The sequence below is a fragment of the Malania oleifera genome, chromosome 2, assembly GCF_029873635.1.
Source record: "Malania oleifera isolate guangnan ecotype guangnan chromosome 2, ASM2987363v1, whole genome shotgun sequence".
Lineage (NCBI taxonomy): Eukaryota > Viridiplantae > Streptophyta > Magnoliopsida > Santalales > Ximeniaceae > Malania > Malania oleifera.
Genome location: NC_080418.1, coordinates 66,370,676 through 66,388,345, shown reverse-complemented (window position 1 = coordinate 66,388,345; position 17,670 = coordinate 66,370,676). Strand labels below are relative to the sequence as shown.

At 38.0% G+C, this 17,670-nt stretch overlaps 1 protein-coding gene across 1 annotated transcript in view; it reads left to right on the top strand.

Moving 5' to 3' along the window:
- The window catches only part of LOC131147650 (nicotianamine aminotransferase 1-like), a 73,837-nt gene that overhangs the window by 34,709 nt on the left and 21,458 nt on the right, over positions 1-17,670 (top strand). The window contains exons 5-6 of the mRNA XM_058097162.1: positions 5,607-5,762; positions 5,849-5,942. Of these exons, the coding sequence (XP_057953145.1) occupies positions 5,607-5,762; positions 5,849-5,942 (250 nt within the window). The remainder of the gene's footprint in view (positions 1-5,606; positions 5,763-5,848; positions 5,943-17,670) is intronic.

Genomic DNA, 17,670 nt, shown 5'->3' with positions numbered 1-17,670 from the left:
ACAAAAATGGATGGGGCAGAAAGTTTGTTTCTGTCCGGTGGGGGAAGATGCATAAAGCATACACACCCAAAAATGTGAAGATTTGTATAGGTAGGATTGTGATGATAAAGCCTGAAGTATGGAGACTCAAAATCCAAAACTTGGGAAGGAAGTCTATTTATAAGAAAGGTTTCTTTGGTAAGTGCTTCTACCCAAAATGTAGGTGGAACCAAAGACTCAATGAGCATGGTCTGGACAACATCTAAAAGATGATGATTCTTTCGTTCAGCTACTCCATTTGGTTGTGGAGTATATGGACAAGAATGTTGAGAGATAATACCTTTAGATTGCAAGAAAGATTGGAACTCATGAGACATATTCTCCACCCGATTTGGACTGAAGAATTTTAACAGCAGCTGAAAATTGAGTGTCAACAAGAACTAACAACAGTTTAAACATATGAAAAACTTCTGATTTGTGCGGCAAGAAATACACCCATGTATATCTGCTGTAGTCATCGATAAATGTCACAAAATATTTGTATTGGGCATGCTAAATAATAGGACTAATACCCCAGACATCACTATGAAAGATCTCAAAATTGTGGGTGGCTCTACTTCCTTCAGAAGGAAAGGGTATAGTCTTACTTTTGCCAAGTTTACAAGTTGCACAATTAGGAAACATTGTGAAAGAAGAATGCTCTTTATTATTCAATATACCTGATTTCAACAAATAAGATAGAACCCTAGAATTAGGATGACCAAGGGACTTATGCCAGGCTTCATTTGATGCTCTAGAATAATAACACAACAAAGACAGTACAGAGAAAGAAGGTAGGCTTCGTGGAACAGGTAGATGAAGAAAAAAGAGACGTCCATGCTTAGGCCCCTTCGCTATCAACTGCCCTGACATCTGATCCTCAACAACACAACCACCATGAGTAAATTGTACATCATAATTTTTGTCCACAAGCTGGCCAACAGAAACTTAATTGACAGAGAGATTAGGTGATACAAGAACATCCTTAAAGGAAGAAGATACATCACCAACTGTCACAATGGGTAGAGCACTATTTATTCCTGGAAGGAGGAGAACAGGAGGCGTGTAATGCTGAGGCCCAAAAATGATCGTGTTGGGCTGGACCTCCTCGTACCTGTATTCGCCCAAAAATTAGATGGGCACGCTGGGCCGGATGTTTCGGCCCTTGTATCAAAAGGCCTAGGGGGGCCTAGTCAACGACCACAAAAAGGTAAATTATGGTGCGAACATTGCCGAAAAATAGGTCATTTAAAAAATACCTGCTGGGAGATACATGGAAAACCGGCAGATTGGAAGCTGAGACAATACCAAAAAAATCGTGGGTACCAGGCTAGCACTAACGGGTCAACTGAAAGATTACAAGGAGAAAACACCAATACCTCTTCAAGTAGTGCATTCAGTCCTGAACAGTTGGATCAGCTGTATAAAATGATTTCGGCAATTCAAACATCGGGTCAGTCTTCCTCTGGTTCCTTGGCTCACCGAGGTAATTATCTGTTAGCTTTAAATACTGCATCCTGTTACAAATCTCCATGGATAATTGATTCGGGTGCATCTGATCATATGACGGGGTCTTATCAATGTTTTTCATCTCACTCACCATATGTCGGGAATTTGAGGGTAAAAATTGCAGATGGCTCTCTCTCACCAGTTGCTGGAAAAGGAAGTATTCACATATCTAATTCTATAACTTTACAATCTGTCCTACATGTTCCCAAGTTATCTTGCAACCTGTTATCCATCAGTCAGTTAACAAAAGACTCAAATTGTTCTGCTAAATTTGTTTCCTCTCGTTGTGTTTTTCAGGACTTGTCATCGGGGAAGACGATTGGCACTGCTAAAGCGTATTAGGGACTCTACTACTTTTAGGAGGCAAGCTTGAGTGAACTATGTAGTACTGCAATTTGTGATTCTGCATCTACTTCTAGAAATAGTGAACTTTTGTTATAGCATTCAAGGATAGGTCATCCCAATTTCCAATATTTAAAATGTTTGTTTCCTTCTATTTGTTCAAATAAAATGTCTTTTGAGTTTCAATGTGAAGTGTGTGAGCTTGCAAAACATCATCATACTTCTTTCCCATCATCCATATACAAACCATCTTGCCCATTTACTATGTTTCACAGTGATGTATGGGGTCCCTCACGTTCCCTCAATCGCACCAATACAAAATGGTTCGTTACCTTTATTGATGACCATACTCGTCTTTGTTGGGTCTACTTATTGAAATACAAAACTGAAGTTTGCTCCATTTTCATCAGTTTTCATTCCATGATTCATACACAGTTTTAGACTCATATTCAAATTTTATGTACTGATAATGGTACGAAATATTTTAATACTATTCTGGGAACTTATCTTCAAGAAAATGGGATTGTTCATCAGAGTTCTTGTGTGGATACCCCTCAACAAACTGAGGTTGTTGAACGAAAAAATAGACATATACTTGAAGTAGCCCGGGCATTAATGTTTACTACCAATATGAAACATTATTTTTGGGGCGATGCCATCTTAACAGCCTCACATCTCATTAATCGAATGCCAAGTCGAGCACTTTCCTTTGTCACCCCTCTTCAGAAATTCCAGGAACACTTTCCTACCTCTCAACTCCCCTCCAGTCTCCCGCTGAAAATCTTTGGTGTACTGCTTTTGTTCATGTTCATGCACACCATCGCGATAAATTGGATCCTCGTGCCATTAAATGTTTCTTCCTTGGTTATTTGCCTACCCAGAAAGGCTACAAATGCTATGATTCAGTCTCAAAATGACTATTTGTTAGTCTTGATGTCATTTTCTTTAAAACCACTCCTTATTTCCCGAAGCCCTCTCTTCAGGGGGAGAAATGGAGTGAAGATCAGTTCTTTGACCTCTTTACTACTGAATTTGCGTCATCTAAACCACCTATTGAGCCTCCTGTCCAGTCATTCCCTCCTGTTGCTTCATTCCCTAACCCATCTATCAAGTCTTCCATTGCATTTCTTCATGACCTGCCAAACACAACAGAACACTTAACCTCGGGGGGAGATACAGGAGAGCAAAACAACGCAGACATAGGAGATACAGGAGAGCAAAACAACACAGACATACTTGTTTACTCAAGAAAGCCGAAATTAAAGGATAGGGAGAATCTCATACCTGAGGCACCAAGAGCGTTGGAACCGGTGATGGCTCCGAATAACCATGAGCCCATGTCCAATCCCGATCTGGTAATTGAGTCTTCTTCTGATAATCCTATACTTGATGATATCAATTTACCTATTGCAATCAGAAAACAAACCTGGTCATGTACTCAATGCCCTTGGTCTAAATACATGTCTTATAAAAGCTTGTCTATAGGATATCGTGCGTTTGTCTCTAATCTTGACAGGATGAAAATGCCAAAGAACATTCAGGAAGCTCTAGAAATACCTAAATGGAGAGAGGCAGTCATGGAAGAAATGCGAGCCCTAGAAAAAAATGGAACTTGGGAGTTGACAAATCTACTGAAAGGGAAGAAGCCAGTGGGTTGTAAATGGGTCTTCACAGTGAAATATAAATTTGATGGAACAATTGAAAGATATAAAGCCAGACTTGTTGCAAAGGATTTTACATAGACTTACGACATTGACTATACGGAAACATTTGCACCAGTGACAAACTTAAATACAGTTCGGGTTCTCTTGTCCTTGGCAGTCAATTTAGACTGGCCACTACAACAACTTGATATTAAAAATGCTTTTTTAAATGGAGAATTAGAAGAGGAAGTATACATGACTATACCACTAGGATTTAGTGAAACAGGTGAAGAAAACAGAGTGTGTAAACTCAAGAAATCCTCGTATGGCCTCAAACAATCTCCTAGAGCATGGTTTGACAGATTCACAAAAGTACTAAAGAATTAAGGTTATCGACAAGGGCAATCAGACCATACACTGTTCTTCCAACAGTCTGAAAGAGGTAAGAGAACAATTCTAATAGTGTATGTTGATGATATAATCCTTACTGGTGATGATACTGTCGAGATGGAGAGATTGAAGAAAGTTCTAGCTACTGAATTTGAAGTTAAAGACTTGGGACAGATGCGGTATTTTTTGGGCATGGAAGTGGTGAGAACAAAAAAGGGAATTAGTGTTTATCAGCGAAAGTATGTTACTGACCTCCTAATTGAAATTGGCATGCTGGGATGCAAACCCAGCGAAACCCCGATGGAAGCAGTAAAGAGGGTTGAAGACTGTGGAAAACCAGTAGAAAAGGATATGTATCAGAGATTGGTTGGCAAGCTAATCTACCTATCACATACTAGACCAGATATTGCATTTGTAGTTAGTGTAGTAAGTCAACACATGCATTCACCAAAAGATGCCCACTTAGATGCTGTGTACAAGATCCTTAGATATCTCAAGGGATCCCCGGGAAGAGGACTCTTCTTTAAGAAATGTGAAAGCAAGGAAGTAGAGATCTTTACAGATGCAGATTGGGCAGGATCAGTGGAAGATAGAAGGTCCACCACAGGTTATTGTACATTCGTTTGGGGAAATCTGGTAACTTGGAGAAGCAAAAAACAGAATGTGGTGGCTCGTAGTAGTGCTGAGGCTGAATTCAGGGCAGTCGCTCAAGGGATATGTGAAGGATTGTGGTTATGGAAACTCTTGGAAGAATTACAGGTCCTGTGAACTTTCCTATCAAACTCTATAGTGACAATAAGGCAGCTATCAGCATCTCTCTCAATCCAGTTCAACACGATAGGACTAAACATGTGGAAGTAGACAGACACTTCATCAAAGAGAAAATTGAAGAAGGAATTATCTGTATGACTTATGTATCTACCAAGGAACAAACTGCAGATATTTCACTAAAGGGTTGGGACGACAGAGCTTTGATGATCTTATTAGCAAGTTGGAGATGATTAATATTTATGATCCAACTTGAGGGGGAGTGTTAAAATCCTAATCCCAAGTATCATTGTAAATAATACACAAATTAGGAAAGTGGGTAAGTATGGGGGGATTGATATTAATCAGTAAGGGAATTGTTTCCTTGTTTAGAATAGGTAATCGTATTATATATTGGGATGTACATATGAACAAATTAATGTAGAAGAGATTCATAGCTTCTGCTTACATTTTCTCACTTTTCATATTTTCATTTACTCACCCTAATGTTTTCCAAGTTTCATATGGGACCTTAATCATTATTGAACAGCCCTTCCCTCCACGCTTTTCATTTGCAAACGTACTAGAATTTTCCAGAAAAACTGCATCAATCATATATGCAGAGAACTTTCAGTAATATCCAAAACTGTGGGGTAATCAGGGTTTTAATTTCCAATGCAAGCTACAATGTAATTATTGGAAAAAAAGTTGAATCTTTTGATGAGAATGAAAGACAGTAGACATGGTGATTGTAGTATGGCATGTAATATATAGATAAAAAGGTATCTATCTACATCATTTGGATGTAATTGGTCTGGCTCTGACCTTGTAACAAAATATTGAAGTGTTTTCTTGGCAGTAGTGTATATGATTCCTTGTGTGTATTATGAAGCATGCTGATTATAACTTCTTATCTTGCCTTCTCTTTTCAAAGCACAGATGTGGTTTTTTTGACAGGGGGCAGTTCCTCAAATTCTTGAGATGACACAGGAAGATTTCTTTTCGAAAATTATTGCTTTACTAAGGGAGGATTCAGATATCTGTTATGATAGGATCCAGGAAATCCCTTGCATCACTTGCCCGCACAAACCAGAAGGATCCATGTTTGTTATGGTAAATATTGAACATTGAGTTAGAAATATTTGGAGCTCCAAAAAAAGTAGTTAAAATATATTCTCAATAACAGCGATTCATTGTAGGTGAAGTTAAACCTTTCGCTACTAGAAGACATCAATGATGATATGAATTTCTGTCTTAAGTTGGCTAAGGAGGAATCTGTGATTGTTATGCCTGGTAAGGAATCCATAATATACATTATTGAAAGTAGGTTGTCAAGCACAGAAGTCATCTGCTTCTATCCACTTCTTTTGTTCTGCCTTTTCAAATCCATGAAAATGGAGGCCTGAATTTTGGATGCATTCATTGGTAGCAGCATTATTTATTTGTTAATTTAGTTCTTTGTTTATGATGGTGGGCTTTGATCAATGGTAAGGTTGCTCCTTTGTGACCGATTGGTCATTGGTTTGAGTCAAGGAAACAGTTTCTCTGCTTAGAAGTAGTGTAAGACTGCATACACTGTGATGACCCTCCCCTTACCCTCGCAAAGCGGGAAGCCTTGTGGCCTGGGGATGCTTTTTTTTTTTAAAGAAATAATAATAACAATTTAGTTGTTTATTTCCTTTTTCTCCTAGTTACTTGCTAACAAATTAGTGTTCCCCCCAGTCTCTTTCTCCTCCTTGTCATGTGTTGGGGGAGGGGCACTGATGGGCATCACACTTGGTATGATTTTTGTGTTTACCATAGGTGTAGACATAATATAGGATTTTATTTGTCGGATTTATTATGTTATTTTCAATCTTTTATGGGTTTGATATTATTTCCTAATTTTGTAACCTTAAAGGAGAAAAGACTATATAAAGGTTCCAATATGTAATATTTGAGATAATTATGCTATTTGAAATTATGAACTTTGATTTTGCCTAATTTTCCCTTTTCCTTAAATTTTTTTTCCTGATAAATTTCTTTATTTTCTTTCTTTTTTATGTTATTTTCTCTTGTTCCAATTAGTCTTGCATCAAATTGGTACTATCACATCATGTTTGGTTTGCGGATGGAATGGGAGTAGGAAAGGAACGCAATGAAAATTTGAATGGTAAGCATGACAAAATCAAGTTATAAATTCGATTCCTTTCCATTCCTCTTTACCAAACATGTAGTTAAGAGTCTTGTTCTGATCCATCATTACTGCTTCACCGGTGCCACTGTTTACAGTCACCATCCACCTGCATGCATCAGCAATAAAACTTTAAACGCCCAACAAATCCAAAAACACAGAAAGCTCATTTGATTCACAACACTTCTAGTGAAGAAGGAAGCCAAGACGCAAACTGCTGCCCCCCCCCCCCCCCCCCCCACACACACACCAAAAGGAAGAAAAAGAACCTCTGCAAAAAAAAAAAAAAAAAAAAAAAAATGCTGCTAGAACAGATAGGTAGCAGGTGGACGGGGAAGAAAAAGAAACTTGCTCCTGCTGCTGTCAGATCTCTGTGGTTGGTCAGAACACAAACTCTATAGCTGCTGTTCTTCTCTTCAAACGAGAAGCCAACTCAGATCTTCACTAGCAGATCTTTGCCAGTCACTGCTATATTTTCTCCACCAGAAATCAAAACTCATCTGTGTCGTGCCGCTATTGTTATGTTTGATTTGTGTTCACCTTGCCAGAATGAGCAGCTGCACTGTCAGCCACTCACTACGCACCTCCACAGTAAGCTCTTTGTTTTTCCTCATCTACATTCAAACCGAATGTAGCCCAGAACGTTCTGCCTAGATTTTATATTAATCTTAATCTACTCTCCCCCAGCCCATGCCCAAACCATTATCCCTACCCATATAAGCTGATACCCATACTGGCCAATTTCCTATGTAACCCAAGCCCAACCATGAGCTAGGCCCAAATTATCCATAACAAGACAGTTTTGCCATCTTTGATCTACTTTAGATTTATCAACAAAAGGAAAAAAAGAGTTAACCTTGATAATTGTGATTATTGCTCAATTATTTTTGTAGTCACAGCCTGACTGTACTTGTTAGCACTACACCGAACCTAACTGTGAGCACTTGAACATAGGGCCTCATTGTTTTGCATACTTGCTCGGAGCATCGATAGCAGTGAATGTTGTTAGCACCTAGTACTTCAGTTGTCCTTAGTACAATATCAGCACTGTAGCCTGATTGCATTTATTTTCTTTTTGTTTTGTGAGAGAGAGACAACCAGTCCTCGTAAAAATGTTCATCTACGAGTCAGCCCTCCTTATATTAACAATAAAAAAAATACGAAGGACAAAAATATGCTTGTACACACCTCCCAATTTAGAAGATAATATATTCCTTTCTAATAGTGCCCCTAAAGCTGTAGTTGTATAAATATCACTTTACCCGAGCTTTGTTAAACAAAGCCTTTGTGGAAGTGTATTCTCAAATTTTACAAATGGAGCCCTCATAACCTTTTTTTTATCACAACATCCCTTACAAAATGACAATCAAATTCAATGTGCTTTGTCCTTTCAAGAAACATGAGGTTGTTAGTAATTTAAATGACATCTTGATTATTAGAAAACATATGTATAGGCTTCCATATAAAGAAACACCTGATATAAGAGATTGCACAATATAAGCTTACTAATTGAATGAATCATAGCTTAGTATTATTCTTTACTAATGATCCCGCTACAGTAATTTGTTTCTTGAAATGCTACGTAACAAACCTACCATCTACAAATAGGTAGTATCTTAATAGGCCTTCGACCAGCCCAATCTGCATTATAGCATCCCACAATGTCATAGTTTCAATAACATTTGCATATCAACCTTTTCTAGGAGAGCTTTTTAGATTTCGGGAATCCTACAGACAACATCCTTAGTATGGCTGCTTAGGATCCTCCATTATTGACTCAGAACCTCACAAAAAATGATATGTTAGAGCTAATGACACTAAAGTAAATCAATTTGCCAACCAACTGTTGATGTTTATCTTCACAATTTCATGTTGTGATCCATAGGAGTGTCTGCCAATACACAAGTCTCACTTAGCTCGTTCAAGATATATTTTCACTAAGATAAGTTCCACCCTTTCTTACACAATATAATTTCAATGCCTAGAAAGTTATGTTGAGTACCCAAGCCCTTGATTTGAAAATTTTCTCGAAGCTATTGCTTGACACTGCTAGTGATGATGATGGTAAACTAGTGGAAGTACTAGCAGAAGTCACCATAGGCCCAAGGAGGCTACTTAGGACCATAAATAGTTCTATGAAACCTATATAGCTTATTGCTCTCTACCTGAGCAACAACCTTGGAGGTTGCTCCATGAACACCTTTTCATGCAAATCCAAATATAAGAAGGCATTCTTTGTATCCAATGGTATATAGGCCAATCAAAATTAAATGTTCAACTAAATCAACATACCAAAAAAATTTAATTGAGCAATGAAAAATATGGTAGAGGTTTTGAAGGAATATGTAGCTCAAATTGAGGATGCCTTTATGAGACCTTTCCCTTTGTAGCCGCTCCACCCCTCTTCTCCCTACACTCATTGTTGGTTTAGTTTGATTTTGTGGCAGCTATAGGCCATGAGGGGCTGGCTTCATAGAAGATTAGTTAAGATTGAAAGGGAAACCTTCGATCTGAGACTCAATAAAGTGGGAAAGGGAAAATTTTTATTTGTGCTTGAACGTAACCCTAATGTTAATGGATGGGTAATATTATCTCTCTCATCAGTGAAGCGGTCTAGGAGGGCTTTTCATTGGTGGTTTGGAAGGTTGGGGCAGAGATACTAGAGTATGCAAATTGTTAGTGTCATGTATTAATTGATAGTTTGAACTACCAAGATGGGAAAGTTCTTGAAGTTAGGGCTGGGATGGAAAGGTCTGCATTTTCGGTTTTTATTCTCGAAGAATCTAAAGGAAATAGGCGGCTAGGATTTGTGCAAGAGTTTCTTGCAATGGCAAATGAATTTAATGCGATGGTTGCTTGTAATGTTGAATGTCTATTGAACATAGTTGCTTGGGAAGTAAAGTTTGGATGGCAGGAAGCCAGGAAGTAACAAGATTTACAATTGGGGTGAGTTCCAGGTTGTGATGCTTGGTCATGCTTTGTCAACTGTTAGTTATCTGCATTTAGATGCGGCTATTGTTTCATTGAAGGATGGTCATGTAGAGGAGATGGAGTGAAATAAGCTTATAGATCCAAGGGGAATGATGTGGGTGGGCCATGTACTCTTAACAATGCAGTATTTGCACTAGCTCTTGGGTAGTATTAAGTCTTAAATTGAAAGATTGGAATAGGGAGGTGTTTGGAGACTTGAGGTCTAGAAAGATGAGTATCTTAGTGGAGTTGGTTGAGTTAGGAAGGAAGAAGCTAATACTCTATCGGGAGAGGAAGAGATGAGAAGAGTTTCTTTGAAGAATGAGTTGGAAGAAGTGATTTTCAAGGAAATGAGAAGTTGGAGGTAGAAAAATGAAGTTTAAATGGATTAGAGATGGTGATTGTAATTCTAGATTTTTTCATAGGACAAGCGATAGGGAAAATGAGGGAGAATTTGACTAGGGAGTTGGAAGTGGATAAGGAGGGTCATTATAACTAATTAGAGTCAAATTGTTGCTGAAATCACTGAGTTTTATTCTATTTTGTATTGTGAGGAGTGTCAATAAGTTTTGCAGAAACCTCGACGTAGAGGGATGGCGATCGTGAAAAATGAAAAAAATGTATAATGGAATGGAGGAAGGTATCAAAGTATGGGGCAAAAGTGTAGGGTACGATGGTAACTGCGATAAATAGGGTCAATAAAGTCCAAGGAGTCGCCACTAACCATTTATTTACCTAAGTGTGGTTAGATCACCTAATTACTACTAGTTAATTGGTCTCTAAGTCAAACCTAAGGCAAAAAGAACCAATAATTAAGGTTTGCTTCACCAGAATCGAGTTCGGGAGTCTGTTATGCGAGGGGAAGGTACTAACACCCCCTAAGCACGTGTTCATCAAATGATACCTGATTGGACTTAGATTGCCTTCAAATTCAACTAATCAAGACTTTTGATTCTTTCATTTTATTCAATTACGAAGTATTTAAGTATTGGATAGCCCTACGAAAGATAGAAACGACGCTCACCTCATGATCCCTAAAGATGTGCGAAGATACAACTCCCAACGATCCCCACGAGGATTGATTGTTTATTGTGTGGTTTTCCATTTCAAATGTCTTATTTACTTGACCTTTAGATATTGGGAGGCCTTGCATAAGACAACACACCCCCCCCCCCCCCCCCAACCTCCAACTTCTCAAAGGCATTCAAAGACATAACCCCCAAGGGCAGGGGAAAGTTCATTATGGATGTTGGTTTATTCAAATTAAATAGCATACTAACATATGCGAAGACCAAAGAGACATGCAAGCAAACATACAAGCACAACTGCAAGATACAGAGGTAACATAATCAAACAAACATACAATTAATCACACATACAATCATAGCTACAAGTAAACATGCAATACACACATGCAAATATGCATACAATCACACATGCAAGCATACATGCAAGGCATGCATGAATAGTGTGCACAAAAATCAAAGACTCTAATAGAATCACCATCGAGCCAACCCAAAATGATTCTGCTAGACCGTCTACCCCTCAGGAGATGATGGAGGACTACATAACCCCGTTTTATTAGGTTCCTCCTCATATGGGTGTGCACACATGCAAGCAAACAAATACATGCAATCATGCATTCAAACATCAAGAAACACACTAAAACATGTATGGAAAAAAAACCATCCAAAAACGAAATATAATGAAAAATGATCAAGAATAGACAAGAAAGGTCCTAGAAAATTTTCTCTTAATTTTATCTATTTTTTTTAGGATTTTTTCTACAATTTTTAATGATTTTTAAATGGATTTTCCAAATTTTCTTATTTTTAAATTTTAAATTTATGATTTTTTTTTTATTTTCTTTAATTTGAAAACTCCCTGAATTTTTATGCAATTTTCTGTATTTTAAAATTATTTTTATGAATTTAAAGGATTTTCCTCTCAATTTTTACCTATTTTTCCTAAATTAAAATGAATTAAATATTTTTAATTTTTTGAGACTCAAAAATCCCTAAAATTTTCTCTGCATTTGTTATTATTTTTTTTCAAATTTTTATGATTTTTAATCAATTTTTAAATTTTTTTTAGTAATCAAAAATAATTATTTTTTTCAAAAAAAGAGTCAAATGGGTTGACCTGGTCAAACTGGTCAATGGGTCAACCTAGTCAACACTGGGTCAACTCGGACAAAAAAATGGGAAAACATTTTTTTGATGGATGAATTGAATGGTGACACATGGTGACACGTGGCAAGTGCCATGTGTCACCTAACTGTATCTTCCCCTTCCTCTCTTCGTTCCATGCATGAGAAACAGGGGGGTGGGGTGCCATTGCTGCCATGTCCCAGCAGCGGGCCACCACCGGCCTCCGCCTCAGCATTGCCGACCCCCCTGCTGGCCACTGCAGGAGCTCTGGTGGTCATTTTATTTTCTGGCTGTTTCTCTCGCTCCTCTCTTTCTCTTCTTCTCTCACTTCCTCTTAATTTTCTTTCTCATCTTAGTTCTCTTTCCTTCTGTTATTCCTGCAACTGATTGCTCCCTCTCTCCTTTCTTTCTCCCTCTCTCTTCTCTCTCTCATCTCAGCTCTCTTTATCTCTGTTTTTTTCATTGCTGTCTGTATTCTCTCGCTTCTGTCTAGCTCTCTCTCTTCTGTATTTTCATGTTAATTTCCATCTGTCTCAGCTCATTCTCTCTTTAAGAGTCTGTCTTGCTCTCTCATCTCTTCTCTCTCATTTTTGTTTTCTCTCTCCTTCACTTTCTTACTCTCTCTGTCTCTCTCATTTCTCTCTTCTATTCTTTCTTTCTAATTTCTATTCTTTTCCCTCTGCTGTATTCTACAATATGGCAATGATTTGCACTTCAAAAATGAACCTCGAATTAATTTCATTTTCCAACCAAAACAACATACATGCATAGGAATCATATAAGTCTTGAATTCAACTTGTAGGCGTAATTTTATCACAAACTCCAATTACGTATGCATTATTTTTTACAATCATCGCAAATTGCACCAATTCAAAACTCATTCCATATAATCTTAATAATAAAAGCAAGAAATGAAGAGTGAAGACTATAATTCAAACCTTCATACACTGCTGTAAATTAATTCCTCTTGCAAGCTGGGTCTTCTTCTTCTTCTTCTCCTTCTTGCTCTTCTTCTTGGATCATCTTTAAGCTTCCCTTCAATGGAGAGATGGAATTTTAGAGTGAGGAAGGGAGAGAGAGAGGGAATGGTTTTCTACGTGGATCTCCTAAATTCCAAAATGAGCCCCCCTCAATTTCCCCCCCTGAGACTTCAAATTCCCCTTTTCTTTTTCATTTGATTTTTATTATCAAAAGTTGGTTGGAGCGAATCTCCAAATGGAATTTTATTTTATAATTATTTCTTGATTGTTTTGAGAGAGACAAATGAGATGGTGCCATGTGGCAAGGAGTTTAGATGGAGTATATTATGGTTAAAGGTGGGGAATATGGTGTGGGCGAGTGTATGAGAGTTTGGATGTGAGCTCAAGGGGAAAATTGGGTGTGTGAACGTGCATTTTAGTGTTTGTGTACGTGATTAAACAGTGATATAGGAGGTTAAGGGAGTGATTTAAGGACTTTTAGGTGATTAAATGTGTTAAAAATGGAATTGGGTGAAATTGGGGATTATATCTTTGAAATTGTGTGAATTGTGTGATGAATCATGGGTGCGTAGTGTGTGAAAAATGGGTGAATTAGATTTTAATTTGACAAATATGGTGTTAATTTGCGTTCAATGGGCGAGTTTGCAATGCGGATTTAGTTCAGGGTTTGATTTTTGGGATTGAAGATTCAATTGAGCTTAATTTGAAAAATTGAAGTTCAATTGGGCCTAAATTTTTGAAATTGGGGTTCAATTTGACCCTAATTTTGCATTTAAATGGTCAATAGAGCCCTAATTGTGAGAATTGAGGTTCAATTGGGCTAAATTTGAAATTTGGAACTTAATTGAATCTCAATTTGAAAAAATTGAATCAAATTCAATGAAAGTCAAGTTTTATGGTTTGAGTTTGATGTTTGTGTGAATTTTCCATGTTTTGTGTTCTATGTGAGGTTTTGTGATTGAAATTTGATGATTTTCTGTGTTATACAAGTGAACATGTCATGAAGGAGGAGTTGATTGATTTTGTATTGATTTTATGGTGTTTAGACAAAACATGGATGTTTTGAGTTGTGAAAATGACATTTGAGAAGGCAAAGGAGTAAAATGTGCACACAGTGGAGAACCGCACCCCTTTGTTTTTGATTTTTGGAGAAATGGAGGATGAGTGAAGAAAGTGAGGCTTTGAGTGAGGGTAAGTATGGAAAGAAGCTGAGAAACCGCTAATGCAGAGGGAACAAGGGAAATTAGAAGAAAAGAAGGAATGTTTTGTATTTTGGTGCTCAATGAATAGAACTTCTTGGTCTTTTAATCTCTCGACACTTAAACAAAAATAGATAAGGGAGTTTCGAAAGTTTTATTCAACTGAAAAGAAACTAAACTACAAGAAAGAAACACAATGCAAAATGCAAGGAATAAGGAATGAAAATGGCTGAGAGGCCGTCTTTAGAGAATAGGGCTCACCGACCCCTTAAAAGGGGCAGGGACACCCTAAAAGGTGCCTTTGATTCAAAGTAGGTTCGGAAAAAATCAATTACGTACAAGGAGGATGCTAGTAGACCTATGATTGAAGGATCAGAATGGGACCCTTTATTTGACGAGGAGGTGGGTTGGTTGGAAAGACTTTTTGTAGAAGAGGAAGTGTGGGCCACGGTTTTTGGGAGGGAGAGGGATAAAGCTCCAGGACTGGATGATTTTGATATGACTTTCTTCCAAGATTGTTGGAAGGTGGTTAAGGATGATTTTCTTAAGGTCTTGAATGAATTTTACAGGAATGATATTTTAAGCAAGAGTATCAGTTCCACTTTGATAATTCTCGTGCTGAACAAGAATAAATCTATTAAAATATCAGACTATAAACCTATTAGCTTAGTTTCCAATTTTTATAAAATCATCCCTCAAGTGTTAGCTAATAGGCTGAGTATGGTGCTCGATAGGATTATTTCTAATGCTCAAAATGCTTTTGTGGGGGGGGGGGAGGTAAATTGTGGATGTCAAGCTTATAATAGAGTGAAGTGGGAGGAGTGCCTAGGTAAGGTCTTTGTGAGGAAGGGGTTTGGGGAGAGATGGCAGTGTTGGATTAGAGGCTGTTTGATTAATGTGAGCTACTCGGTATTAGTAAATGGTGAGTCTAAATCTTGGTTTATTCATTTATGACTATGAGAGGGATTAGGCAAGAACACCCTCGTTCCTCATTCTTGTTTGTTTTAGTGGCTGATTCTTTGAGTAGGATAGTGGATGGGGCAGTGGATAGAGGTTTAGTGAAAGGCTTGGAAGTGGGCAGAGAGAGGGTCAAGGTTTTGCACCTTCTGTTTGCTGATGGTACTATCTTTTTTCTAGAGGATCATAAACCATCCTTTAAGAATATTTTGGGTCTCCTTCATGTTTTTGAGAAGCTTTCTGGGCTTAAGATTAATATGGGTAAGAGTGGTATCACAACTATGAATATGGCTGTTGAGAATGTTGGAGCAATCTGTGGAGGTGGGGTGTAGTGTTTTGGATTGGACGTTGTCCTATCTTGGGATTCCTTTGGGGGGTAATCCTAGATCTGTTAGCTTTTAGGATCCTGTTGGGGAAAGAGTTTCTAAGAGATTGGATGGGTGAAAAGGTACTTTTTTTCTCTTGGTGGTAGAATTACTCTTATCCAGGCCTTTCTAGTATCCCTTTAAATTTTTTGTGCTTGGGTTAGGGGGTAGTAAGGATCATCTGGTTAGTTGGGGAGTGGTGCGTAGGTCTAAACAGGAGGGTGGTTTGGGTATTGGAAATCTGATGTCCAAAAACACAGCCCTTTTGGCTAGATGGCTTTAGTGGTTTCCACTAGAGAATTTCTTTTTGTGGCATTTGGCTGCTGAAAGTAAGTGTGGATTAGACGAGAATAGTAGGGATGCTAATTTGAGATTTAGATGTTCCTCAGAGAGTCCATGGAAAGCTCTCTCTCAGATTTATTCCCTCTTCATTCCCATACTAATTTTTGGTGGGTAGAGGTAGTAATATCTGGTTTTGGAAAGATCTTTGGTTGGGGAATGTGTTTTGTCCACCTCTTTTCCACGCCCTTTTCACTTAAGCTCAGGTAGGTTGAGTCCATTTCTTCTTTTGTTGTTGATTCAGGTGGTCTTTTGCCTTCTTGGGATTTCCATTTCTGCAGATCGTTAAATGATAGGGAGATGGGAGAGCTATCCTCTTTGCTAGTCTTGTTAAATAACTGTTGTTTTTCTTTACAGGTGGATAGGCAGTCTTGGTCTCTGGATCCTTCATGGGTTTATTTGTGCAAATCTTTTTGTGATTTTTTGCATAGGTTGAATTTTTCTCTTCCACTCTATAGTTTTATATGGAAGGCCTCAGTCCCCTTTAAAATTAAGGCTTTTATTTGGTTGGTTGCGCTTGATAGAATTAGTACCAATAGTTTGCTGCAGGTTAGGAGACCTTTGAAGGCTATATCTCTAGACATGTGTGTTCTCTGCTTGAATTGTTCAGAATCATCATTGCATTTTGTTCATTCATTGTGATTATGCTTGGAGTGTTTGGAATAAGCCATTTGGTATTTTAGGAAAATGTTGGGTGAGTTCGAAGACAGCAGAGCACTTTTTAGCAGTGGCTTTTGCTGGATTTGGCAGAAAAAGGGAAAGGGCAGCGCTTTGGAAATGTGTTTTTTTTTCGCATTGTTTTGGGGCTTGTGGATGGAGCCTAATGTGCGAACTTTTCTAGGGAAGAAGTCGGCTCATGTGTTGGTTTGCTAAAAGATACATTATTTGGCTTCTCTTTGGTGTGTGGGACAATGGAATTTTAAGGGGGGTGTGTTTTTCTAATATTCAGTGCAATTGCCATTTTTTGTGTTTTTTTTTCTCTCTCTGTGGATTAGACTTTGTTAAGGAGATGTCTTATTCTCCTAGATGTACATTCTCATTCTATTAAAGAAATTTTCTTTTATTATAAAAAAATGAAAGTCAGACACTGGCCATTTCTTTCTACTAGTAATTAGGCCCATAATATGCCCAAGTCGGTGACTCAAGGTTTGAGCCCAATGGTGGCTCTTCTGAAGTTAAAGAGAGTCTACCTATTCAAAAAGATTGTGTCATCAGTGTTTCTCAATGCTTGCATATGAGTGATAGAAACAGTCAACCGAATAGGATTATTCCACTTAGAAGAAGTGGTAAGATAAATCTTTACTGCAAGGGGTATTGGGTCTATGGAGCTTGGTGTCAGATTCTAGTAAACGTCAGATATGGCTCAGGCAATTCTGGGCATTTAAGTGATGTATTTGATTCCTTAGTGGGTGAAAACCATGGTTTTGATCAGAAAGTGCCCAGTTTGCATCCTTCAATTTGCATCAATGGGGAAGGACTGAAGGAAAAGGAAGCTTGTGGGGATGGGGTTCAAGGTAAGCTAGATGTTGTGGATGAACTGTATACTATAAGGGAAATAGCTGTGGCAAGACAAGGGGTGGTAAGATTAGTTCTGGTCAGATGGTAGTGAAGGAGGTTAGGAGGGTGTTAATGTTTAAAAGGGGGGGATAGATGAACAATTAGCAAGGTAAGGAGAAAAGCAATGGGAAGATATGTCAGATGATGGATAGTGATGTGGCCGGTGAGTTTGATGACAGTCTATTCATAGTTGAGTTTTAGGAACAATGCATGTATGTGTTTAAATCTTTTGATTGACTTGGAGATTTATCATATGTCCCATTGCCACCATCCGTAATGAAAGGTTTGGAGGGAATGCCAATTTTGAGGAAGATGGATTGGGTAAAGAGCA